This window comes from Typopeltis vanoorti, chromosome 9, assembly GCF_054136105.1.
Source record: "Typopeltis vanoorti isolate ZY-2024b chromosome 9, IOZ_Tvanoo_1.0, whole genome shotgun sequence".
Classification (NCBI taxonomy): domain Eukaryota; kingdom Metazoa; phylum Arthropoda; class Arachnida; order Uropygi; family Thelyphonidae; genus Typopeltis; species Typopeltis vanoorti.
In genome coordinates this window covers 1,048,684-1,076,035 of record NC_143557.1, presented here as the reverse complement: position 1 = coordinate 1,076,035, position 27,352 = coordinate 1,048,684, and the positions used below count along the sequence as shown (strand labels likewise).

The 27,352-nt window shown below is 35.6% G+C and overlaps 1 protein-coding gene across 1 annotated transcript in view; it reads left to right on the top strand.

Annotated features, from left to right (window-relative positions):
* The window catches only part of LOC150102843 (uncharacterized), an 836,492-nt gene that overhangs the window by 749,969 nt on the left and 59,171 nt on the right, over window positions 1-27,352 (top strand). The window contains exon 20 of the mRNA XM_090397955.1: window positions 17,027-17,145. Within this exon, the coding sequence (XP_090254081.1) occupies window positions 17,027-17,145 (119 nt within the window). The remainder of the gene's footprint in view (window positions 1-17,026; window positions 17,146-27,352) is intronic.

Genomic DNA, 27,352 nt, shown 5'->3' with positions numbered 1-27,352 from the left:
TTGTTCTTAAAAGATCCCAACATCAAGGTGGGAGTTTGATGGTATGGGCTGGAATAAGTATAGGTGGCCATACTGATCTCAATTTTATCAGAAACAGTTCCTTAACAACCCAGAGGTATCGCAGTGAGATTTTGGAACCTATAGTTCGACCATATGCTGCTGCAGTTGGCCAAGAATTCATTTTTATGGATGACAATGCTTGTCCACACCGTGCAAATTTGATACAAGAGGGGTTTGAGGAGGAATGTATTGAACGAATGGACTGGCCTGCCTGTTCACTGGATTGTAATCCAATAGACTATGCCTGGGATGCTTTAGGTAGGCGTGTTTCTGCTTGACTTTTCAGGTTCAGTCTGCAACCAGATAACCATCTTATCTTGATATGCCGTGATAGTGGAACAAGAAATAATCCACAATTTGTTCTTAAAAGATCCCAACATCAAGGTGGGGGTTTGATGGTATGGGCTGGAATAAATATAGGTGGCCATACTGATCTCAATTTTATCAGAAACAGTTCCTTAACAACCCAGAGGTATCGCAGTGAGATTTTGGAACCTATAGTTCAACCATATGCTGCTGCAGTTGGCCAAGAATTCATTTTTATGGATGACAATGCTTGTCCACACCGTGCAAATTTGATACAAGAGTGGTTTGAGGAGGAATGTATTGAACGAATGGACTGGCCTGCCTGTTCACTGGATTGTAATCCAATAGACTATGCCTGGGATGCTTTAGGTAGGCATGTTTCTGCTTGACTGGTGCCACCATGATCGCTTCAAGAACTCGAAATTGCTCTCACAGGAGAGTGGAAAAATATTTCACAAGAACTGTTTGATCATCTTATCCAGTCCATGCAATCAAGATGTACCACTGTTTTGGCTGTTAATGGAGACCACATTAAAAATTAACAAAAGCATTTTTGGCTATTCTTGTTATTATTGTTAAAATTATTTCATTCTAAAATGTATAATTTGTTAAATTTGTAATGAATATCGATTATTTAAACAGTATCTCATCAATTACATCCTATCTATAAGTAAGAAATATTTTTTCATGTAAAGTACCCAATAGTTATAATTATTATTATTATTATTATTATTAAAACAAGACCTCATGGAGTCAAAGACTCATCTAGGAGGTCCTTTTATCTCACACACATCCCATCATACCGGGTCTTAAACACATTCAAACTCCTTGCAGACACCACACTCTCAGGCAAGGCATTCCAATCATTCACAACTCTGCACGAAAAAAACCTGCCCCTCACTCCCCTACTCACACCCTCTTTATACAGTTTCCAGGTATGACCTCTGGTTCTCCCCTGATCTCCCACTATTCTATGTAGAACTTCTCCACCATTGATCCTATAACAACCCCTCACCAACTTGTAGGTCTCTATCATATCTCCCCTCTTCCTTCTCTCCACTAGACTCTGCAAATTACATCTTTTCAATCTTTCCTCATACTCGACATTCCAGAGGTCAGGAACTACCTTAGTCAGTCTCCTTTGGACCCTTTCCAACATCTCTTCATCCTTCTGAAAACCAGGTGACCAAATCTGGGCACAATAGTCCATGTGTGGCCTAATCAAAGCCTTATGCAACAGAACAAGAATCTCCCTACTTCTACACGTCAGTGTCCTCCGCATCATTCCCAGAAGCCTTTACATTGTCTTCACAATTTTGGCGATATGTCCCCTAAATTTTAGATCCTTATCCACTATCACCCCCAGATCTCTCATTTCCTCTACCTCCAACAATATATTCTCACCAAGCATAAATATTGCATCCCATCTTTGTTTTCCAAATTTTAAAATCTTACATTTTGCAACATTGAACTCGCATCCCCATTTGCTTGCCCAATCACTCAATTTATTCAAGTCTTCTTGCAAGGCCACAACATCTTCACTACTCTTTATGGTTCGTCCCAACTTTGCATCATCTGCAAACAACTGAATATCTCCATCCAAATCTTTGCCAATATCATTAATATACAAGTTAAATAGTAATGGCCCTAAAACAGATCCCTGAGGCACTCCACTAGTGACTTTCCTTTTCCTGGATATTGCACCCCCCATACACAACTTGTTGATACCTATCAGATAGCCAGTCTCCAATCCAATGCACTAATCTAATATCCAACCCCATCTGCTCTAGTTTGACTGTCAACTTATCATGAGGTACTCTATCAAAAGCTTTTGCAAAATCCAAGTATATTACTGTGTATCCTTCTCCTCTGTCCAAGGAAGCAGTCACTTTATTGTAATAAGTAAGTAGATTACTAAAACACGACCTCCCTTTAGCAAATCCATGCTGTCCATCAAAGATTATACCATTGTTGTCAACCCAACTCTGGATCCTAGTTCTCACAAGCTTCTCCAACAACTTAACCACAACACCTGACACACAAATAGGCCTATAGTTTGATGCTTGAGTTCGATCACCTCCTTTATGAAGTGGCACAATCTTGCCCTCCTTCTACTCTTTAGGGACTTGACCAAGTGCAAGACTCGTATTAAAAAAATATGTCAAGGCAGGTGTCAACACTCTGGCACATTCCTTCAGAATATGCGGTGATATATTATCAAGTCCCACAGCCTTATTTACATCTAGTTTACTCAACTCCCCAAACACCCCTTGCTCACTTACAGTCAGTCTCTCCTCCCCATCATCAACTGCTCTTAATCTCTCCATGAAGTCACATTCACAAGATTGAAAGATCTTTATGAACTGCTCATTAAGTATCTCCACCACACATTCTGCAACAGCTGTCTTTATACCATTTCCTCCAATCAATGTCATCCTTCCATAATTATTTGCAGAAATAATAATTATTTCTGCAAATTAATAAAAGTTATAATTATTTTCAATTATTCTCAATTATGAGCAGTGTATACACACACGCACACAAGAATAAATTAATAAATAAATCATGCTTTGGTTCCTTTGTATTTCTGAAAGTGTGCTACAAATTGGGTGTCATATATTTACTACATTACTACAATTCCATTCCATTCATGTGTTGTCTCCTAGTTAGGAGGTTGACTACCATGATGTAACTGATGGTTAACTACAGGCATAACTACATGTGGTGAGGACCCTATTTCTTCCACATATTGTCATAAGTATTCATGACGTGTGTGTTCGCGTGGTTGATTTGCCTGTTCTGAGGGACGAAAAACACGAGTTTCCAGGTGAAAAAAACCTCTACCTCCATATGAGACAGGCTAACTCACCTTTAGTCGAAAGAGACCAGATGAAGGTTCCTCACATTATTGACAGGAATCGAACTCAGGTCTTTCTGACCAAAGGGCTTCATCTATACCAACTGAGCTATGGATGCTCATTACTTGGTGATTAAGTTTCCATACTGACTTATCTGATAGTATAATTTATTAGCATTAAATCTTAAGAACTCAGAAATAAATAAAAAAGGTCTTTTCTCTTTCTCTGATTTACAGAGTGATTTGGTAATTAATCTGATAATTGCAATGAAATAAACATTTCATTTATATGTATTATTTATATTTCTTCAACCATACTTTAGATCGAGATCATAACATTTGTTTCAAAATGCCTATTCATATATAATTTATATGCATAAAAATTAATACTTTTTTAGTATGCATCAGCCAGTCGAATTTCACATTTTATAGTACGTTTTGTAATGGTTAATTAAACGGTTGCTGTTTGTCTAAAAATTGTTTTTTTTTTTTTTCAGAAATTCAACAGCAGAAATTATCAAAAATATTTCGTATTTGCTGGTTCTTGGAAATGTTTCCCACATAGACATAAATATACATGTCTACTAATGAAATACAATACAGAGTGTTCTGTATGTTCTGTATATCTATGTTCCTCTGTAACCTAAATGCATATTGTTGCATGAGTGTTCCTTGTGTTGTAAAGTAGCTGAAGGCACACCATAGAGTTAGTTGCACTTTCTTGAATCAAGAACACTGGATGCATATGTTAAAATAAATTTTAAACATTTTATTTTTACTCATTAATATCACAAAATTGGAAGAGGGACTTAACTCTTAAAGAACAAATTGCTGCTATCAAGGGCTTGGTCAGTGAGTGGTTGCAAAATGAAATAAAGAAGTATGGAATATTACAACACAGGTGCTATGAATGAGTTCACTATATTCACTGTAAAGTATTTGCATATCTATGGGTTTTTGCCACTTCAAGCAAAGAAAAGATATGAAAAATTTATTTATGCCATCTTCTTCCTAACATGGATTTTAGGCCAGGTGGCCTGTTCCGGCCTCATGCCATCTCTTTCTTGGTCTTCCGATTCTTCTTTTTCCACTTATTTTGTATCTCTGTAATATTTTTGGTAGTCTGCTGTTGTTCATTCGATTTAAACGTTCTATCCATTTATGCCATAACTTTATATTAATATCATTACAAAAACAAATCACTGTGTACATGCATATAGAAGATATTTATACTGTCAACATCTTTAGTGTCATGGCAACTCACTGTCCACAATCTTGTAAAGTCTGTTCTTATAATTGCATTTTTTGCTTTGAAAAAATCTTATACAGTTGAACATTATGGTCTGTAGTGCATTGGGTTTTGTTCTCAGAGGAAATAGAATAACTGATTTAAGTATTTCATTATAATGAGATTCAGCCAAAAGTTCGATGGACTCATACATAAACAGAACACCTCCAAAGCGCAATTGGAAGAACTCTGGTATGTTACACCCTTTGATTGAAAAAGGTCTAAGTTTAATTCTCTTTGTGACGAGAAAAAAATCTTTATGTGAGTTTTTTCAATTGAAGGTGGGTCAGCTGATCTCATACAGTGGTAGCAGGATGTTTTCTCCCAGAAACTCAGGTTTTTCATCCCGCATACGGAAAAATCAGTCTTTCGAACACACACAATTTACGGACAAAAAATACTAGTGGTGGTGGGCAGCCGATGTTGGTGTAGATGATGACGGTAGTGGCAGCTCAGTGTAGTGTGGATTAAGTGGTGGAGACAGAATTGTAGAGTAGTTTCCCACCCTCTATGAGCCTCTAGACTCCTTAGAGGTGTCACAAAATAATAATAAATAAGATTTTGTGGTTTAGCAGTTCTGTAGAAATCTGCTGGTATTGAGACCACGTTTTTAGATATATAATGAGTTTAATAAAATAAACAAATATAACCCTACAAGTTTCATAAGTCATCAGATTTACATCATCAGGAGTACTAGCAAAAGCTATACAGAAAATAAAAAAAAAGAAACTAGAAACAATTAATTATACATATCAGATGTTATCAGAACTTCACAACTGCAGCATACAAATAAGTAACCAGAATAAAAAAATAAAATAATTACTGCATATGCATTTGGAACATGCTATAGTATGCCCACACTTTGTAGTTACTATTGTAGTTAAAATAATTACTGCATATGCATTTGGAATAATGCTATAGTATGCCCACACTTTGTAGTTACTATTGTAGTTAAAATAATTACTGCATATGCATTTGGAATAATGCTATAGTATGCCCCTTCAGCATGAATAGTCGATTCATGCTGAAGGGGAGAAAGAAATGAAGGATGTACGAATTGGTCGCCAACATGCGAAATCACGTGTTTCTTATCTGTCTCTGTACTAGTTTAAAAACTACAATGTTCGTAAAAGAAAAGCTAAATTTTCCGACCTGTAATAATAAACAAACTCATCCCAGAAGACGAATTGATTACCCTATTATCGGAATGGATTCTCCTTTTCGTGACATGCGCAGAAGTGTCAAAGGGTCTCGAATCTGTGGGCGTACTTGTAGTTGTTGCTGTCATGTTCTGTAACATTCCATATATCGTATCCTAGATCTACAGTAGATTTTTTTATGAAAAGAGACCAAACTTGGTCTAGTGTTAAACCTTGCTTTTTGTTATATTTTGTAACAGAGGATGCCTTAAACGTTCTTGTAAAACAGTTATGATCAATATACAGCATTTTGTTTGTTGCCAAACTGCTTGATGGTCTGTGTTAGCTGTATGGGATGACAAACGTAATTTATGCTGTCTTCTTTTTTTGATGTCTTTTATGTGTTCAGTCATGTGAATCTCCATTTCTGGCTTGCACAGTAAATGCCACAAGAGCTGTGAATCTCATACATGCCTAGTTTTTTCATGGGATGATATGGAGGTTTTGGTGGATGTAAGAATTGGGAGATTTTATACAATGGTACAAAAGTCACTTTAATGTTGTACTCATGGTGCAATGTTGCCACTTTGTAGCATGATTGCATTCTTAAAATCTTTTAAGTAAAGGAGCTGTCGAAGGTGCATTGGGTTCATCTTGGGTTCATAACCACCGAGGGCAAGGGCATACCAGTGGTGGCGAACCTTTTTATGTGCGCATGCCAAAAATTTACCAATTGAGTTGCTGACATGCCAGACAGTTTTTAATAGTGGAAAAATTAATAGAAAATTAATCTAACTTTATTTATTTATTTATAAATTTATAATATAATATATATATTTATTTATAATATTATTCAGTGTAAAATTGATTATTGTATTATTAAATTGATTTTAATGATGTTGGTTTGAAGAAAAAAAAAACAATAGTAAGAATATTTATGCATTGTAACTCAATGCATAAACTGAATGTAGAAGTCAACTGAGCAGGGGAAGCAGCAGAAGAATGTCAACGTGTCGGCAAAATGCTTACTGTATTTACTCGAATATAACTTGCCCGCGCATATAACTCACACGCCTGATTTTACTTTATGAAAAAAAACATTAAAAAGTTTTGCATATACATCAAAAGAAGGTGGTTGGAAAAACAAAGAGACATGGGAACTGAAGAATATAAGAGATTACATAGAGAAATCAGAAGAGCCATTAAGCAGGACAAGGGAAAAGTTTTATACTAATAAATGTGAAGGGTTAAGTTCCAGAATAGGAGGCACAATTATAAAAGGATGTTTCATTTAGTTTTTGACCTAAAGCACAAGTTTAAGCCCAATTCGATGTTATCAAAGACAGGAACGGAGCATTACTACTAACAGAAGAATTTGAAATCAAAAACAGATGGAAAAGAACTGTACAACAAAGTGGATAAAGAAAATTTGGAGAAGCCCTGTTACCAGGAAAATTTCAATTTGGAATCTCCTCCACTTAGGCATGAAGTTGAAAGAGCAGTTTAACAGCAGTAAGGCCCCCCCAGGTGCAGAGGGAATCTCATCAGAATTAATTATGGCCACAGGGGATGGAGGGATAAGAGTGTTTCATAGATTGATTACAAGGATATGGGAGACAGGATCATGGCCTAGAGGCTGAAAGAAGTCAATTTTCATACCACTGCATAAGAAGAGAGATATGAAGGATTGTAAGAACTATAGGACTATTAGTTTAATATCTCATGCAAGTAAGATTTTATTGAAGATCATTCTAAATAGGATTGAGACCAAAGTTGTGGCAGAGATGCCCGAGGAACAAGCAGGTTTTAGGAAAGTTGAGAGTACCAGTGATCAGATCCTTTGCCTTAGACAGATCATAGAAAAGTATAAAGAATTTAGACTCCCTATGTTAATATGTTTCTTAGACTACCGTCTGTGTTGAGGAAGTGAAGAAAATAACGGATTTTCCTTAACATACTCTCAGGTTGATAGTTAACTTGTACAGGAAGCAAGAATCTGCCGTAAGAACAGGTTGGATTAACTGATTGGCTTGAGGTTGGAAAGGAAGTTAGGCAAGGATGTGTACTTTATCCACACTTGTTTAGTATCTATGCTGAGGATATAATGCATGAAGCATTGGATGAGCTCAAGACAGGAATTAGGTTAGATTGATCAGTAATCTGAGGTATGATACCGTTCCCCCTTCTGTAATGACAAGGAAGAACTAAGACAAATTCTTGACAAAGTTAATGAGATCAGTAATAGGAGAAAACTTCCACTCAATCCTAACAAGACAAAGATTATTGTCCTGAAAAGGAAATACAGACAGAGAAGCTCCTGAGAAACAAGTGTACCTTAATGGAGAAAGAATTGACGAAGTCAGCAAGTTTGAATACCTGGGATTCATTATTAATGTGAAGAATTGCTGTTCAGAAGACATCAGAAGAAGATTAGAAATGGCAAAACAACAGTCAGAGACTTGTCTAAAATCTGGAAGGATGAATCTATCTCCACAGGAACAAAGTTGAGGATTTTGGATGTAGTTGTTTTTCCAATAGCGACTTAGAATTTAAATTTAGGATGTGAGACTTGGAATTTAAAGAAGTCAGATAAGAAAAGGATAGCTGCTTTTGAGATGTGGTGTTACAGAAGGCTGTTGAGGATATCATATACTGAAAGGCACACAAATGAATGGGTGTTACAAAGGATCAGTTGAACTTTAAGGTTCCTTACGGATATTGAAAGAAGAAAGTTAAAATACTTTGACACTTTCAATATCAGTTATTGAAAGGATGGAAGGAGAACTTCTCAGAACAGTAATAGAAGGTAAAGGTTCCAGGAAAAAGAGGAAGGGGAAGACCATCAATGAGATGATGGTGTGTGTGGAGTGACTGATCTTCAGAGAGTTGAAGCCTCCAGAAAAGCATACTACGGGACAACATGGAGAGCACTGGTTTGGCACATCACCGAGCATCAGAGTGACCATGCGGCATCTGCAGATGTCCAGTGAACAAATGGATAGATGTACATATTGTATGCTCTATCTCGTAATGTGTTAATCATGCCTGTCTTTTGTAATCGATGATGGTGTAAAGTGACATGTAAAAATCTTCTAATTGCAGTAGATTTTCTGCATAATGAAAAAAGGTTGATCTTTTTTCTTCGTTTTCTTCAAAGGATATCAAGGAATAGTATTTTTTTGTGATCTTCCAGTTCAAGACTGAATTTTATGTTGGAATGCAAATGGTTCGGATAAGCTTTAAAATAAATTAAGTCATCCATTGTTCCTGACCAAACCAAAATATCATCATTGACTAGACTCAGTCAGACTATTCAAACACCGTATTGAAACACTTTTTTTTTTTTTTTCATATTTCAGGACCAATATTTGGAACAAAAAGGACTTGCTATGGGTTCCACCCTGGCAAATTAGAAACTGTTTCTCAAGCAGAAACTGATGGGTGGGGGACACCAACTTAGATATCCACCTACCTGTATTCAGTACTCTTGCTCTTTAGAGAACCAAAAAATTGAAGCACAGCAAACCACTTAAGAAGTTTTTGCAATGCATAAGCAATATTCTTTTTTGAAGATGATCAAGAGACATTTGAGTTGGAACATAATAACATAGTTTGGCTTATCTTTATTTAATAGACTTTATCTCATGAGTTATTGTTATATCAGTTATGCTTTATCATATGTAAGTAACGAATAAAGTATGACTGAATTAGAGAAAGATCATTTAGGATAATTCCTTTTCACTAATAGAACTTGAGCATGAAGAAAGTTCTTCTGAACTGATACAGCTCGTGAAAAACTTCAGCTCAATTTTTTTTTTTAACTTGAAATTGTGCCGCCATATAGAATGTTTACAACTCCTATTTTCTTAAAAAATATCACTATTGTCACTGAATTCAGAGCATATATCCTGTTGCATTCAGTATTATGCAATTCTATTTCTTCTTAGATGGTAAGAAAATCTATAAAACTTACTTTCTATTTACTTGTTTGAATGGCTTGTTTGGGAAGTGGTGAAACAAGAAACATTACTGTGAAAAATTGATATATGTGGAAGAATAAAGGGAGTGATTATAGGAAGCTCTGTAGTCAGTTAGCATTGGGTAGATGGGTAGAAAAGGTGTTCACAGTACATGGAAATATACAAGGCAGTACCTGACACGAGCAATGTATAACAGCACACCAAGGGTTAAGTGAGTAAATAGAATGGGGGGAATGGATGAACAATGAAATCAAGTGAGCTAGGTTGGAAAAGAAAATGCTATGAAGGATACAAGACAGTTGGTCGTGATCGAATCCAGCAAGGGTGTAAATTGCAGTCTAGGAAGGTGATGAGCATGGTAAAGAAAGAAAGGGTGCAGTATGAGAAGAGATTGGCTGGTCAGTCCAAAGTTAACTCAAGGAAATTTTTCTGCTATATGGCAAGCAAGAGAAAGAATAATCATGGCAGGTTGACACTGGTGGATAGTCATGGCAGCAGAATAACTGTTGCAAAGGATATAGTGGAATTATTGAACAAGCACTTTATCAGCGTAGTTCATACTGGTGTAAATGATGCTGTGCAATATGTAGAAGGGAGGCAAGTATCAGGAGAATTGGAAGTAAAAGAGTCAGAGGTGTATCAGTTGTTGATTGGGTTATATATTAATAAGGCTGTGGAAAATGGATGACATATCACCACATAATGTTAAGGAATATGCACAACAGTTGGCTATTCCCTTAACCACGCTACTGGCCTAGACGTCGAAGTTATCATGGATGTGAAGTGCATATTAAAATTGTAATTCCATTGATATTACATTGAAATATATGATGGATACGAAGCCTATGAGGATGCATATTTGATCCATAATGGCCGATAAGGTGGTTAATATGATTGTTTAATGAAATTCTTGCAGTGGTTAGGGTTCCCAAGGAGTGAAAAGAAGACAAAATAGTACCACTCCACAAGCATGGTTCTAGGACAGAAGTTTCCAATTATATACCTGCCTGTATACCTGCAGTTGTGGTCAAGGTGTTGGAGAGATTGGTTAGGAATAGATACAAGATTGGGTTGATGGACATAACATTCTTTATGATAGTCAGCATGGATTTGTAAAGGGTAGGTTCTGTTTTAGTAATTTACTTACATTTTATGATAGGGTAATGGGTGTGTTAGATAAGGTAGAATCATATACAGTGATATTCTTGGACTTTGCAAAAGCATTTGATAGATTACCCCATGATAAGTTGGTGTACAAGCTACAGAGGATGGGAATACATAGTATATTGGTTAGATAGATTGAAGATTGGCTCTCCAAACGATGCTAGCAGGTTGTAAATGATGGAGTGTCTCAAAAAAGAAGGGTAACCAGTGGCATGCCCCAAGGTTCTGTTCTTGAACCCTGCTATTTAACTTGTTGGTAAATGATATATCATGTGGACTGTGTGGGGATCTTCAGTTGTTTGCATGATGCAAAGTCGGGAAGAATTATAAGTTGCATTGCTGATGTTAATTCCCTTCAGGAAGATTTGAATAGACTTTTTACTTGGACACAGTAGTGGGGTTGTACTTTTAATATTAATAAGTGCAAGGTGTTGCATTTTAGAGTGCAGAAATATAAGGCTGTGTAGTGCTGCTATGATAAGAAGTACTCTAACATGTAGGAATAAGAAAGTAGTTGTGCCACTGTATAAAGCACTGGTCAGACCACACTTTGACTATTATGCTCAACTCTGGTCACCTGATTTTCATTGTGATGTGGAAAAATTGGAGAGGGTCCAGAGACGTGTGACTAAGACAATATCAGGACTTTGGAATGCTGGCTATGGAGAAAGATTGAAGAAATGTGGATTGCAGAGTTTAGTTGATTGGAGGAAATGAGGTGATGTGATAGAGACATTTAAGTGAAAGGATTTTATCGGATTAATCCAAAGGAGATTATAAAAAGACTAGAGGGGGGGAAAACCAGAGGTCATCCCTGGAAATTATGTAAGAGTGTGGTCAAGAAGGATGTGAAAAATAAATTTTTTGCATGGAGAATTGTCAGGGAATGGAATGCATTATCAGAATGTGTTGTCAATGCAAGGAGTGTTGAGGATTTTAAGATTCAGTATGATAAATAGGCTATCAGTTGAATGAACCTGCTCACTCCATGGAAGGTGCAATAATAATAATAATAATAATGAGAAATGAGAATAATAATATTCTCATTTCTCATTCTTCCTGTAGTGATGCATGACAAGAGCTAATGGTTCCTCTAAGCTGTGCTTGTGTGCATGTGCACACTGATCAAAATTGGAGTAACGGCATGCATAAAAATTTTTCTCTCAGAATATCTAATTGACAGTGAGTTATTTTTGAACGTACCATTAAAAAGTAATTACATGAGAAATTATACCTGTCACTTATTTTATTTAGTAATTTCTCCAATCGTTAGTCATCATTCAAATTGGCATACGAAGTGATCACAGAATAGTTAGAGAGAAAATAACAATAGAAGAAATAATTTACAAGAGGAAACAGAATAAAACAAAATATAACACATTAGTAGCCAACAAAAGATCACATCAAGAAGAAATTGCAAAAAAATTATACAATCACAGAAACAACATGATTGAAAACAAAATCCACAAATGGATAATATCCAGGAAAATCTCAATCTAATCATCATAGAAAGTGCATATAAGATTGCAAGGTACAAAAAGCTAAACATAAAAACCTCTCAGAGAAAACAAAAAAATTGCTGTAGGAAAGAAGACATCTAATCGGAAAAGAAAAAAGAAATTCAGTAGAACTTACAGAATTAAATAAAACAATCATAAAAAATATTAAAGAAGATAAAAATGGAGTTCAAGAATTCTTGAGAGACAAATGTCTTAGGCAACATGTAGTAGAAGAGACAAGAGGTTTGAGAGTTTTAGATTTGGTCATAGCATCAGAAGATCTGATTATAAATGAGATGGCATCTCTGTCTGCAGTTGAAGAGAGTGATCATGTGGTTTTGACTTAGAGAATGAATGCATGGGTATCCAAGAGACAGGAACTTTTTTGGAATTATAAGGCAGGTGATTATAACAGTCTTAGAAATCAGCTTGGGGCAGGTCCATGGATGGAGGAATTGGAAGGATGAGATATCATCAGTGCCTGGAAACTTGTGAAGGGGTATTTAATAGTAGAAATAGCAAGTCGTATACCTCGAGTGAAAAAAGAGAACATAATTTCGTGTAAAATGGATGACAAGCAATACCAAATCAGAACTGCATGTAAAACAGAGGTTATGTAAGAGATATAAGGAGAGGGGGGTTGAGACCAGATGCGTGAAGAATATAAGACTTAGGCCAGGAGAGGAAGGCAAATCTGGAATATGAGAAGAGATTGCCCCTGAGATTTAAAGAAAATCCTAAGGAATTCTTAGGATTTTCTTTAAATATATATATTTAAAGAAAATTGATGCCACAAGTGACAACCATGGAGAACAGTATGCAGGCACTGCATAGGAAATGTGCAAGACCCTTGCGGTCAAATATATGCCTCACAGAACCTTGCATATCCACTTCACCAACATCCATGGCTTAAACTCCAATCTTAATAGTTTCCACTACCACCTTCAGTCTACCAAACCCCACCTACTCTTTCTGGAAGAAACTCGAATCTCACCTTCTGCCCAGCACTATTCATCTCAGCCCTCCAAACTACACATCTTTAACTCCTTTCGATGCAAGAGTGGCGTCTACGCATACATCTGTTCTGACAGATGTATGCGTAGACATGGGGGGAGCCCATGGCTGTCCCATCAATTTGTTTGTATATTTTCCCTTTCCATGTGAAATATCCTGCCTGTATTGTTGGAGGCAGGTCGTATATTCAAAATATATTCAAAATATACGACCTGCCTCCAACAAGAGCTAACAACATACGTTTAGATGTGGCCAACATCCTAATCAAGTCCAAGCCTCCCAAAAATAATATCCCACACAAGGAATTCATTGCTATAAAAGAGCTACACAACAACAGCCAGATTACCATGACAAAAGCAGACAAAGGAAATGCAACTGTGGTGATGGACACAACTGAATATGAAAACAAAATGCACACACTATTACACGATCATTCAACATACAAAATTATAGATCGCAATCCCACCAACACACAAAAGAATAAGGCATGAAAATTATTGAAAAAAGTCACTTCCTGGCCCAAAGACACAGTTAACAAACTCAAACCCTTCCATGTTAAAACACCGAGGATCTATGGAGCACCAAAAATTCACAAGCAAGGCACACACCCCTACGCCCAATTGTGGACAGTATAAATAGTCCCACATACAAACTGGCTAGACATTTAGCGAAGCTACTAGCCACTCTCACAACAATTCTCCCTCCTTTGTCAAAAATTCAGCACACCTAAAAAGCATCCTACAACACCTTACCCTAAAATGCTCAGACTTAATAGTAAGCTTTAACATCACTTCACTATTCACAAATGTACCACTAATAGAAACCCTCAATCTACTGAAGTCACACTTCCCCCCTGATATATTTGAACTATTCAAATTCACAATACAGGCAGGATATTTCACATGGAAAGGGAAAATATACAAACAAATTGATGGGACAGCCATGGGCTCCCCCCATGTCTACGCATACATCTGTCAGAACAGATGTATGCGTAGACGCCACTCTTGCATCGAAAGGAGTTAAAGATGTGTAGTTTGGAGGATTGAAAACATTCTTAGCACATTTAAATAGCCAACATCCAAAAATCCACTTTACTATGGAACTGGAAGCCAACAACTGTCTGCCATTCCTGGATACACTCATCGCACGTCTCCCAGATGGTTCCTTATCATTTTCAGTTTTTAGAAAACCCACACATACAGGTAGATACTTACACAAACAATCACACCATCATCCTTCTCAACAATATGGCATATTAAAAACGCTAACCCATAGAGCGAGAGCAATCTGTTCCAATGACAAGGCTCTTACTGCTGAACTGACTCACTTACGCCACACCTTCTTGGCCAACGGCTACAATCCACATAAAATAAACAAAATACTAAACGCTCCTAAGAAACCCCTCCCACCATCCACCACAGAGACCTACAACAAAACAGTCACCATCCCTTACATTAAAGGCACATCCGAAAAGATCTCAAGAATTCTCAATAAACATAAACTACGCACTACATTCAGACCATGTAGCAAATTAGCCACCCTCATCCGCTCACCCAAGGACAGCATTCCTCCTTTATCACATCTAGGAGTCTACCAAGTACCCTGCTCATGCAATCAAGCCTACTACGGTCAAACAGGAAGAACTGTGAACATCCGCATCAGCGAACATAAAAGATACGTCCGGAATTATCATTATGGGAAGTCGGGCCTAGCAGACCATGCTCTAGATACCCATGCACACAGGATCAACTGGAAAAACACAAAAGTACTATACAGAAACCTGTATAAATCAGAGAGATTGTTCTTAGAGGTGACAGAAGCCCTAAAACACACTCCAAATCTCAACAAATATGGCTGTATTAACTTGCCAAAGATCTGGGAGATAGTCATATTAAGAAAAAACTAGCACTTTTCTAGTACTCTAGTAATATATGATAGCTTTTTTTTTTTTTTTTTCTTCAGATAGAGGGTGCCAAAATCAGGACTCTAGTCTTTGTGTTGCTACTACAATTTTGTTTAAGTACACCATGTTGTTTTAGTCTCACGTATTGTGACAAACAGTGTTTTTGTGCTCTGAAGATGCTGGTTGTAACACCAGCGAAATATCAGCATTAAGTTAATAAATTAATTATTTACTTAGTTTCTGTGTTCTATTATACCGTTAAAATAATAAACAACACATCACAACCATTGCATCCTTAGCTTCAAAAAAATTAGGATTTCTCTTTCGCTCAAGATGTTACTTCATCCCTTAACAGCTGTTGACGTTATACAAATCCTCCCAGCAATTGAACATTGCTGTCACATATGGGGTATGGCCCCTAAAAGCTCCCTCAAATCTTGATTCAATACAGACAAAAGCAATTAGACTTATTAATGACCCATCTCTTACCGACTCTGTAGCCTCCCCCAATTTTCACACAGACATTTGGTTTCCACAATAAGTATATTCTACAAATATTTCCATAGGAAATGTTCATCTGAAATAGCATTGATAATACCCCCACTTAGTACCAAGCTCATTGGAACATGGGAAGCTGCTGCTCAACATCCCTTCTCAGTGCACCTTGTGAAACCCACAGAACAAGTTTCTTTCCTCTTCCTTCATCTCTGCTACTGCTGTATTGTGGAACAGCCTTCCCCATGATGTGTTTCCAAGGATATACAGGCTTTTAAATCAAATGTAAACAAGTTCCTCCTTTCCCAACCCACTACCCATATACATTACTAATGTACTATAGGTTGATCAACCAACTCAATCATGTATGGGCCCAACATAAAAAAAAAAAAAAAATAAAAATAAATAAAAAAAAAAACTAAGCTGATGACTTTTGGCAAGCTGAAAAGATTCTTCTGCAGTAAAATAAAACCAGAAAATAGAGCCAACTTTTCAACTAGTGTATCATACCAGTTATGACCAATGGATCAGAGAGAGCCATGCTATACATTAGATTGCAAGTCAAAAGAACTAATGACAATAAGAAACAAAGGTGGTGGACATAGGGGAAAGAGATTTTAAAAGTGAAATGGAGGTAGGCAGGATATATTGCAAGGATGAAAAATGATAGATGGACGAAGACAATCACCCAGTGACATCATATGAAGGAAGATGAATGCTAGCATAGGGAAGCCTTCAACAGAGATAGATGGAAACAAATGGGTGGGGGGCTACAACCATAAATGGTTATAAAAAGGGCTTAGAAGAAGAAGAATTTCTCCAATATCTCCACTCGAATATTACTATGACTCATTCCACTCTTAATTTCCTCTAATTAGTTACTTTTAGCCAGCACTGTCATCAGCAAGTTGCAGTTAAACTCTTGAAATATCACTGTTGAAATTGAACCTGAAAAGAACTGCAAATTCATTTAAATTTTGAGTGGCTGGACAAATGTGATGTTAATTTGTTTATAAATAGCATGTAAATGTGGTGTTTAAGTAGCTGAAACAAAAATTTTGTGTGTGCAGTTACTAGCATGTGTGCTTTGTTTTGACAACATTCAGTAATAATGGCAGTATCTATGCACTGAGAAATACTAATGAAAAGATTTAGTATATAATTAATTATATGAAAAAATTAATTTAGATCATGATTTACAAATTAATATATAATACTAATTATGATACTGTAAAATGCAAACATTAATAAGTAAGTTATGTTTAAGTCATATTTTTACAGTATAGAATATTTGTAGAAATGTTGAATATTTCTATTTTAGGGTTCAGCTTTGGAATTCATTGCTCTTAATAAAGATATTATCAAAAGTGATGTATTTTATGACTTACCTGAAGATTTACAGTCTGAAGTAGAGGAGATGATTACATGGGTAGAGTTAAGGTTAGTCAGATTAAGTTTTGTATATTTATTGCATTACAAATAAAATTTGCTTAAGAATATGCACATGAATTGAATATTGGTGAAAACTGATAACTTACGAGTTAAGATTTTTGACCCTTTAAGAAAAGTTGGATAAAAATAATCAGATCCTAGGATGCCATTCTCGCATCAGATTATTTTCAGTCAGGTAGAGTCATGAGTTATTTTTGATTTGCCAGGGTAGCAGTTATTGTGTAATAACAATGTTCAGTTGGTGAAATTAAAATAATTTGTAATTAAAGTCGACTCTCCCAATAGATCAACTCATAGGGCCACTAGAGGAGTTTGCAAAAGTGAACAGTTTTCTTAAGAGTAGCATTGTACCAATGAGACTTTGGTCAGGACTTTTGAGTAGTTTGTTATTGCAATGTTTGCTATAGTGAGAGTGACTGTAATTGCCCCAGGCCCTGTGCAAGATTTTATTTTTGTCCCCCTTTTTTTTTTAAATAAAAAAAAAGATAATAAAAATAAGATCGATTAATTTTTAACTTAAATCAAAAACATTACAGAATTGGCTCCCATGATGGCAAAATTTAAAATTTGAAAATTAAAATATTATTATTATTATTATTCAGGCCTTCATGGAGTCAAGAGACTCATCGCAGGAAGTCCTTCCTAGGAAACACAAAGTCTGTCATACTATTCCTTGAACTCATTGACCGTTCTTGCTCTCACTCTATCAGTCAATGCATTCCACGGTCCCACTACCCTCCACACAAAGAAACCACTCCTCCCCCTCTTGCTCACAGCCTCCTTTTGCACTTTTCAGTAATACTGATTATTTTTTGATATCCTATTTCTGGGCTCTGTGTATATGCACCTGACTAATTACAGCACTGATTATACCTATCTCTAAATAATCTATAACATCGGTAAAAATAATAATCATTTACATTTCATTTTTACTCTTAATACCTAGGGAATAGTGTGTGATAATGGAGAGTGCACTATTGTGAATTTCCTTCAGAATATATTGTGTCCATTAGACTATGTTTGAACTGTTTGCATGTCAATAACAAACTTATTCACCATAAAAAAAAGTAGTTTGTTGTTATTATTATTATTAACAGAGACCACCAGAGAATCAGGGACTCATCGAGGTAGACCATATTATCTGCACTAGCTGTCATACCTGTTATTCAATTCATTCACATTACTTGTACACGTGACATCCAATCCATTCCAATTACTCACCGATCTATGAAAAAAAAGATACTCATATCATAACTCCCATATCCCTTCTTGATGGCATTCATTCTCAACTTCCATTCTCTTGTCCTTTCCCCATCCTCCATCAAATGAAAAATTCTATCAGCTGACCCTTTCAGAAGTTTGTAAGTCTCAGTCATATACTCCTCTTTCTCCTTTGCTAGTGTCTGCAGTCCACAAATTCTCATGAAAAATTACATCATTACTAACTTCTGATCAACAATTTTCCTCTAAATTAGTCTCTTTTCTGTCAAGACTCCAATATTATGAGATCTTATATTTCTGTCTTCCAAGGCACTTTTTTCTGTATCCAACTACCTTTAACTTGGTCTACCTCTAGATCTTATCCAAACCTGCTAAAGAATGTTTTGCTAATCTTTCCTCTTCCATTCTGTTTAAGTGACCACACAATCTGAGATTAGCTCTAGTACACATTTCTGAATGCTAACACTGTGAAATTCTTTTTTAATATCCTCATTTTTAATATAATATTGCTATTAATGCTCTCCTTTCACTCTCCTAATCTTTCTCAGAACTATAAAATCTGTGATCTTCAGTCTTTGAAGTGTTTAATTTCTAACCCAGCTTTCAGATCCGAAAGTTAAATTTGAGCACTGTTTTGTATACAGCTAGTTCAATGTTTTGACTAATTTTTCTTTTACTTCATATCAATTTATTTGATTGATTTCCTACCATACCAGCTTTACTAAATCTGTCGTCTGTTTCCATATTTATTTTCCATCTTCACTAAAAAAAATTCCTTCTATAAACATAAAGACATACATAAATATACTTGGGCAGCAAGAGGATGGAAATCAATACTAGATTACTTCATATTAAATGAAGACATCAAAATTTTCACTAGATGTTAGAGTTCACAGAGGATATGAAATAAGCAGTGACCACTTCCTTGTTAAAATAAAATTAAGATTACCACCTAAATGGCTACAAGTAACAAGAACAGAAAGAAAAATTGAAACATTTGTTTATAAAACTAGACTATTGAATGACACAAATGTACAATGGCTATATGAACAAAGAATTAACCAGTATCTAGATAAAATAAAACAAAATGAAGAAATAGAAATAGAATGGCTCAATATAAAAACGATACTAAATGCAGCAGCAAATGAAAGCTTAGGAAAGACCAAAATATTCAATAAAAGAAAAAAACTGAAGATCTGGGATGATACAATCAAAGAAATAATCAAAAAGAAAAAAGAAGCCTATCACAAATGGTTAAGCAGTAAAAGATTAGAAGATGAAATAGAATATAAAAGAATAAGAGCCATAGCTAAAAGAGAAGTCAGAAAAAGACATAGAGAATCATGGAATAAATTTGTTTCTAATTTAGAACATCATTTATATAAAATAAGACCCAATGTATATAAGATTTTGAAACACCTAAATGCAGATACCAAAGAAAACATAAATATAAACACTGAATTGAAATTAGAAGAATTTCTAAATTACTACACAGAACTGTGGACAGACAAATATTTTAAAAAAGACAACTGGCAAACAATTAATGAAAATGAAAAGGAAATAACTGAAGAAGAATTAGAAATCAGCCTGAAAGAAACAAGAAACGGAAAATCACCTGGAGAAGATAAGCTAGGTTCAGAACTATATAAATATGCAGGAACAAGATTCAAAGGAAGACTCTTATTATTTTTAAATAAAATTTACTCAACTGGTATCTCCCCAATAGAATGGAAAAAAGCAATTGTGATTCCTATCTTTAAGAAAGGTAATAGAGATGACCCTAAAAACTATAGAGGTATCAGTATACTAAATTCATGTTACAAAATATATAGCAGAATCTTAAATAACAAACTAATGAAATATTCCGAAAACTTTATTCTAGAGGTACAAAATGGATTTAGAAAAAGGCGATCATGTATAGACCCTGCCTTTTGCCTAAAATTAATAATAGAGAAAAGAAGAGAATATAATTTAGAAACACATATTGCATTTATTGACTTTGAAAAAGCATTTGACAAAGTTAAAAGAAACATATTATTTAACATATTAAAAGAAAGACAAATACCAAATAATATCCTAAAAGCTGTCACAAGTATATATGAAAATAATCAAATACAAATAAGATTAAATCACGATCTATCATATACAAGAGAGATAAACCAAGGGGTCCGACAGGGATGTCCCCTCTCAGCAACTCTTTTTAATATCTACTTAAATGAAATAATAATAAAATGGAGTAAAAACTTACATCAAGGAATTAAACTTTCACCTACAGTTAACTTAAACACTCTCCTCTTTGCAGACGACCAAATAATAATTACAAATTCTGAAGATAACTTACAGAAAGCTATTTTAAATCTAAATGAGATATCCAAAGATTATGGTATGATAATATCAACGGAAAAATCAAAAACTATGGCCTTTAAAGGACAAGATCCAGCAAGAACTAAAATAGTATTAGATAACAAGATCTTAGAACAGGTGAATTCATTTAACTACCTAGGATGTATGATCACTTATGAATATGAAAAAGATATAAACATAAAAATTGCAAACTATTTAAAAATAACAGGAGTAATTAACTCTATATTTAAACCAAACCTAGTTCAAAAACAAACCAGGCTAAAAGTATACAATACATTAGCCCTACCGGTCTTAATGTATGGAAGCGAAATCTGGACAATAAAACAAAAAGACAAACAAAGATTAACAACAGCAGAAATGAAGTTTATGAGAAAAACTGCAACATATACCCTATTTGATCACAAAAGAAACGAAGATATTATGAAAGAATTAAACCAAGAACCAGTAATTGAAAAAATTAAAAAATATAAACATAAATGGATGGAACACGTTCAAAGAATGAAAACAGAAAGATTACCAAAACAAGCCTTAAAGTACAAGCCATTAGGAAAAAGAAAACCAGGACGTCCTCTTAAACGATTCAACGATGACTTTTAAGGCCGGAACAGGCCATACTAGGCCTAAATCCTTGATACGTATGATGATGACTAAAAATTATATCTAAGTAGCCTGAAATGCTTTATTTGTTGTATAGGTTCTCCATTCGGAATGCAGTTGATGTTTTCAACATTTATGCCTGTTTTCATTGTCTTTTTATTGCTGATTTTCATACCAAATTTATTACAACAGTTATTCAATTTAATCAGAGAATCTTGCAGATGTGTACTGGGTTTATTTAAAAGTATAACATCATTTGCATAAAGTAAAGAGCTGAAATTAGCATCTCTAATTTTCACATCAGGTTTAATACCACTTTACTTCATAATGTAATCGATACAGATGATGACTAACAGAAGGGATGAACTGTTTAATGTTAAATGAGGTGTGGGATTATATCTTAATCCCACACCTCATTTAACATTAAACAGTTCTTCTGTACTTCCTTCAGTTCTAACTGCTGACTTACAACTCAAATATAGACTATGTATTGCTTGATATAAGATATAATGTCCTATTTATACCACATAACTTTAGCATTTTGAAGTAGAGGTGGGCAGGACTGGGTATTTAGTGAGCATAGATGTAAGGAGCAGGAGATGTTTAGGCAGAAGAGCTTGGCAAGTGCAAGAAGAATGATTGTTATGTGAGATTTTAACTACAACAGTATAAATTGGGAAGAGGAAACTGCATGTAGTAATAAGGGAATGGAATTTCTAGAATTCTTGAGGGATGAATGTCTTAGGCAACATGTAGTAGAAGAAACATAGGAGTTCCTGAGTTTTGCATTTGTTCATAGCTTCAGAATAGCAGATTATAACCGAGATGGCATATCTGCCCCCAGTTTGAGAGAGTGACCATGTGGTTTTGACTTGAAGATGGATAGACATGCAGCAGTGTCAAAGAGAAAGGAATGTATGTAGGATTATAAAGCAGGTGATTATAATAGTTTTAGATATCAACTTGCATCACTTCCATGCAGGGAAGAATTCAAAGGGCAAGATATCATTAGCACTTGAGAACTTGTGAAGTAATGTTTATTAGCATCAGTAGTAAGCTGTGTACCGTGAGCAAAGAAGAGAACACAATTTGGTGTAAAGTGGATGACAAACATTATCAAACAGGAACTGTAGGTAAAAAAAGCGGTTATAGAAACATACAAGGAGAGGGAGGGGGGGTATGAAGCATATGCATAATGAATATAATACTCAGGCAAGGAGAGCGACTAGTGTGGTAAAGAAGGCAAAACTGGAATATGAAAGGAGATTGGCCCTGAGAACCAAAGAAAATCCTAAGAAATTTTTTAACTATGTGGCCAGTAGGAGGAGAAATGATTATGGAAGAATGATATTGTTGGATAAAAATGGGATAGCATGACTGATGCAAAGGACATAGTGGAGTGTTCAGTGAACACTTTATTGGGGTATTTCAATCTAGAGAAGTAGGTTATAATATTAGAGGGATGGGGCAGATTCAAGGTTTAGAAGTGTAAAAGGAGAGTGTGTTTCAAATACTGAATATTCTGGATGTCAATAAAGCAGTGGGACTGGAAGGAATTTTGCCACAGGTTTTGAGAAAACCTGCTAAAAAACTGACAACTACCTTGACCTTGCTTTTTAATGAAAGTCTGGCGAAGGGAAAGGTACCCAAGGAGTGGAAGAGTGCCATTGCATGTGGGTGATATCAGACTGTAAATGTGAAATTATAGACCAGTTTCTATTTCATCAATAGTTGTTAAGATCTTGGAGAAATATGTGTGGGATCATATACGGAGTTTGATAACTTCATCTACGTTGGGCAGATGAAGATAATGTTATCTGTAATAGTCAACATAGATTTGTTACGAGTCACTCTTGCTTTAGTAATATGATTGCCTTTTATAACAACACAGTGACAAGAGCAGTTGATGAGGGAAAGGCATATTCTCTCTCTTGTTTTTTCATTTTAGAAAAGTATTTGACTGGGTACTACATGATAAGCTGATATTTAAGTTGCAGCACATGGGTTTAGATGTCGGGTTAGTGAACTGGATTCAGTATTGGCTATTTGATAGGTATTAGAGAGTTGTGTATGGGGGAGCAGTATCAAAGAAGCAGAAGGTTACAAGTGGGGGCCACACAGGGCTCAGTACTGGGATCTGTATTGTTTCTTCTTCTTCTTTAAGTGCCATCTCCTATCGGAGGTCGGCGACCACCTTGGCAAATTTTGAGCGATTCTCAGCTACTCTGAGCAGTCTCTCAGAGTTCATACCAGTCCACTGTCTGATGTCTGCCAGCCAAGATTTTCTTCGTCTTCCTTGTCCTCTTCCATTTATTTTCCCTTTTATAATCTTAAAAATATCTTATATTTTTCATTACGAAGTAGGTGACCAAGATATGCAGTTTTCCTTCTTTTTATGGTATCTAAAAGTTCACGTGATTTCCCCATTTGTTCCAGTACTTCCTGATTGGATGTTTTTGCTGTCCATGGGATTTTTAACATTCGTCTGTATAACCACATCTCAAAGGCTTCAAGTCTTTTTATTGATGTTGTTTTTAAGGTCCAAGTTTCTGCACTGTACAGCAGTACAGACCATACATAGCATTTAACCATGTGTACTCTAAGCTCTAAGTTTAAACAGCAGTTACACAGTGTTGATTTCATCAAGAGAAAATTTTTTCTTGCCATTTCAATTCTAACTTTTATTTCCATTTCTGGATTGCAATCTTCATTTAACCAGCATCCGAGATATTTAAACTTTGCCACTCTTTCTATTTGTTTCCTATTTAAAGAAAGTGCTAAATTAAGAATTGGTTTCTTACTTATGACCATGAATTTAGTTTTGGTGATATTTATTTTTAATCCCATTTTTTCACTCTCTTCATTTATTAGTTCCAAAAGATTTTGAAGATCCTGAATATTGTCAGCCAGAAGAGCTGTATCATCGGCATATCGGATGTTACTGATGATTTCACCATTTACCCTAATCCCTTCCTTTCTTCCTTCCAAGACTTTTTGAAATATGGTTTCTGAGTAGATGTTAAAAAGAAGAGGTGACAGCACACATCCTTGCCTTACTCCTCATTTGATGTTAATGGAGTCTATAATAATGTCATCAACTTGAACAGATGCCTTTTGGTTCCAATATAAGTTTTCAATGATCCTGATGTCTTTATCATCTAATCCAATTCTTTTTAATAGTACAATCATTTTAGCATGTTGGACTTTGTCAAATGCTTTCTCGAAGTCGATAAAGCAAATGAATATTACCTTGTTTTGGTTAATACATTTTTGAAATAAGATCTGAGAACAGAAAAGGGCCTCTCTTGTTCCCAAGCCGAATTGGGTATCACTGATGGTGTCTTCACATTTTCTGTATATTCTTTTTTGAATTATTTTCAGAAACATTTTGAGAATGTGACTCATTAGGCTGATCATTCTATAGTCATTACAAGTTTTTGCATTTACTTTTTTTAGATAGCATGATGAAGGTCGACTGTAACCAGTCTTGAGGGAATATTCCTGTATCGTAGATCTTATTAAATAGCTTTACTAATATGTTAATGTTATCACCTTCTAATAACTTTACTATTTCTGCTGATATTCTATCAGGTCCTAGGTCTTTACCATTTTTAGCTGAGTTTAGTGCACATTCTACCTCTGATCTTAGAATGCGTGGACCTTCCATAAGTATTTTCTGGGTTCTGTCTGTTACCAGTAAAGAGTTCTTCTATATATTTCACCCATTCTTGTATTTTGTCATCCTTTTTGGATATAATTTCTCCCTTTTTGTTTCGAAGGATACAGAATTGTTTTTTCTTACATATACCTGAGGTCTCTTTCATCTTTTTGTGTAGATTGAAATTGTCATGCTTTTCCTATAGAATTTCTATTTCTTTACATTTTTCATTCATCCAGATTTCTTTTGCTTCTTTGATCTTGTGTTTAATAATTTTCTGAACCTCTGTATATTTTGTTGGATTATGATTTTTATATGATCTGCGTTGATCCATGAGAGAAAGAATTTCATCAGTCATCCAATCTTTCTTTTTTACTGCTCTATTAGGACATAAGGTACCAATACCTTATATCCTACTGCTCTATTAGGACATAAGGTATTGGTACATTTCTCTATGAAGACAGATTTCAATTTGTCCCACGATTCATCAACCCTCACGATGTCATCATTCTTGATAAGTGCTAGCTCTTGATTCAGATCTTGACTCGATTCTGTGTTTTTTAATTTTCCCAAATCAAACCTTTTTTGTTGATGTTTCTTAAGTATAGCTTTCAGTCTAAGTTGTAACTCTGCCAGAAGTAGGTTATGATCAGAAGCAATATCTGCACTAGGATAGGTTTTTGTACTCTTTATAGAACTTCGAAATCGTTGATTAATTAGCAAGTAATCAATTTGGTTTCTGACTATATTCCCATTTTTATCCTGTGGTGATCGCCAAGTATACAATCTTTGAGATGTTAGCTTAAACCATGTGTTTGTGATTATTAGCTCTTCTTCCTGGCAGAATTGAAAAAGACGGTCACCTCTCTCATTTCTTGTGCCCAGTCCATGTTTGCCAACTACATCTCCACTTCTACCTTTCCCAACTTTAGCATTGAAATCACCCATGACTATGTTAATATCATGCTTTTTTGTGTTTTTCATTAGTTCTTTTAATTGATCATAAAATTCTTCAATCTCGCTATCACTCTTGTCAGCAGTAGGGGCGTAGACCTGTATAAGATTAACATCTAGTGGTTGTCCTTTCAGTTTTAATAACATCATCCTGTCTGAGTAAGGGATGAAGCTCAACAGTGACTTATTGATATCTTTGTTTATTATTATTCCAACTTTGTTTTGATGGTTGTTTTCACAACTTCCAGAGTGATACATTGTCATGTCATTGACTTGAGTTTTGCCTGATCCTGGCTACCTAACTTCACTCATTCCTAAAATTCCAATTTCAAGTCTTTTCATTTCTTGGATAGCATTTCTTAGCTTACCTGCTTCATACAAGGTTCTGACATTCCAGGTTCCTAGTTTTACTGAGCACACCATGTTGAGCCCGGGGATTCTTCGCACCCCTGTCCCATTTAAGGGATGCCGGTAACTCGGGGCCATTTGTGTAGATTTGCTCGCCATGGTGGTTAGTCTGGAGAGAGCGAATAGAGCAGTAGTTTCTCCATTTGCTTTCTGCTCTGCAGTATTACAGACGTACACAATAAACTGTATTGCCATCTGCAATTTTCTAATCACAAGCTTTACCGTCATCAGGAGACTTCAACCTTGTGACAAAGATGCTTCTCTTTGTCAGAGGATTGAATCCTTTATTTTTCCTTGTAACCCTAGGTAGGGGCCCTAATCGGGTACTGACAGCTGGAGCCAGCTGAGCCCGGGTTGTTTATAGAGGTCTGCTCCTCTGAAGATTCTTCCACACATTTAACTGTTGGGATACAAATCCTCTTCCACTGATTTGTCCGTTGTTCTTCTTCACAGAGGTCCGTTAGCATCCTTGTAGGGAGTGTACCCTACGGAAGGTCCCAGGGAGCACGACGTGGACGTGGACTTGCCTCACTCCCCTGTATTGTTTAACCTTCATATTAATGACATTGTCAATGGATAACAGGGGAATAGTGCAGATGTGGTAGTCCTGCAAGAGGATTTGAATAAATTGGACAGCTAGGCAAATGAATGGGCTTATCAGTTTAATGCAGCTAAATGTAAAGTCTTGAAGTTTGAAATACATCGATGGGAGGCTGCATACGCTGTTGGAGGAAGTTGGAGAGGCAAGGGGTAATGATTGATAGAAACCTGAAATTCAGTGAACATATTGCAAGGTGGTGAAGGTAAACTAGAAGATTGCTGCAATACTGAGAAAGATACTGATCTGCAGAGATAAAAGAGTTGTCATTTCGTTGTATAAAGCTGTGGTCAGACCACATTTGGACTATTGTTATCAAATTTGGTCTCCAGGATTTGAAGGGGATAAATTAATTGTTGTAAGAGAGCAGAGCTGAATAACAAAGATGGTATATG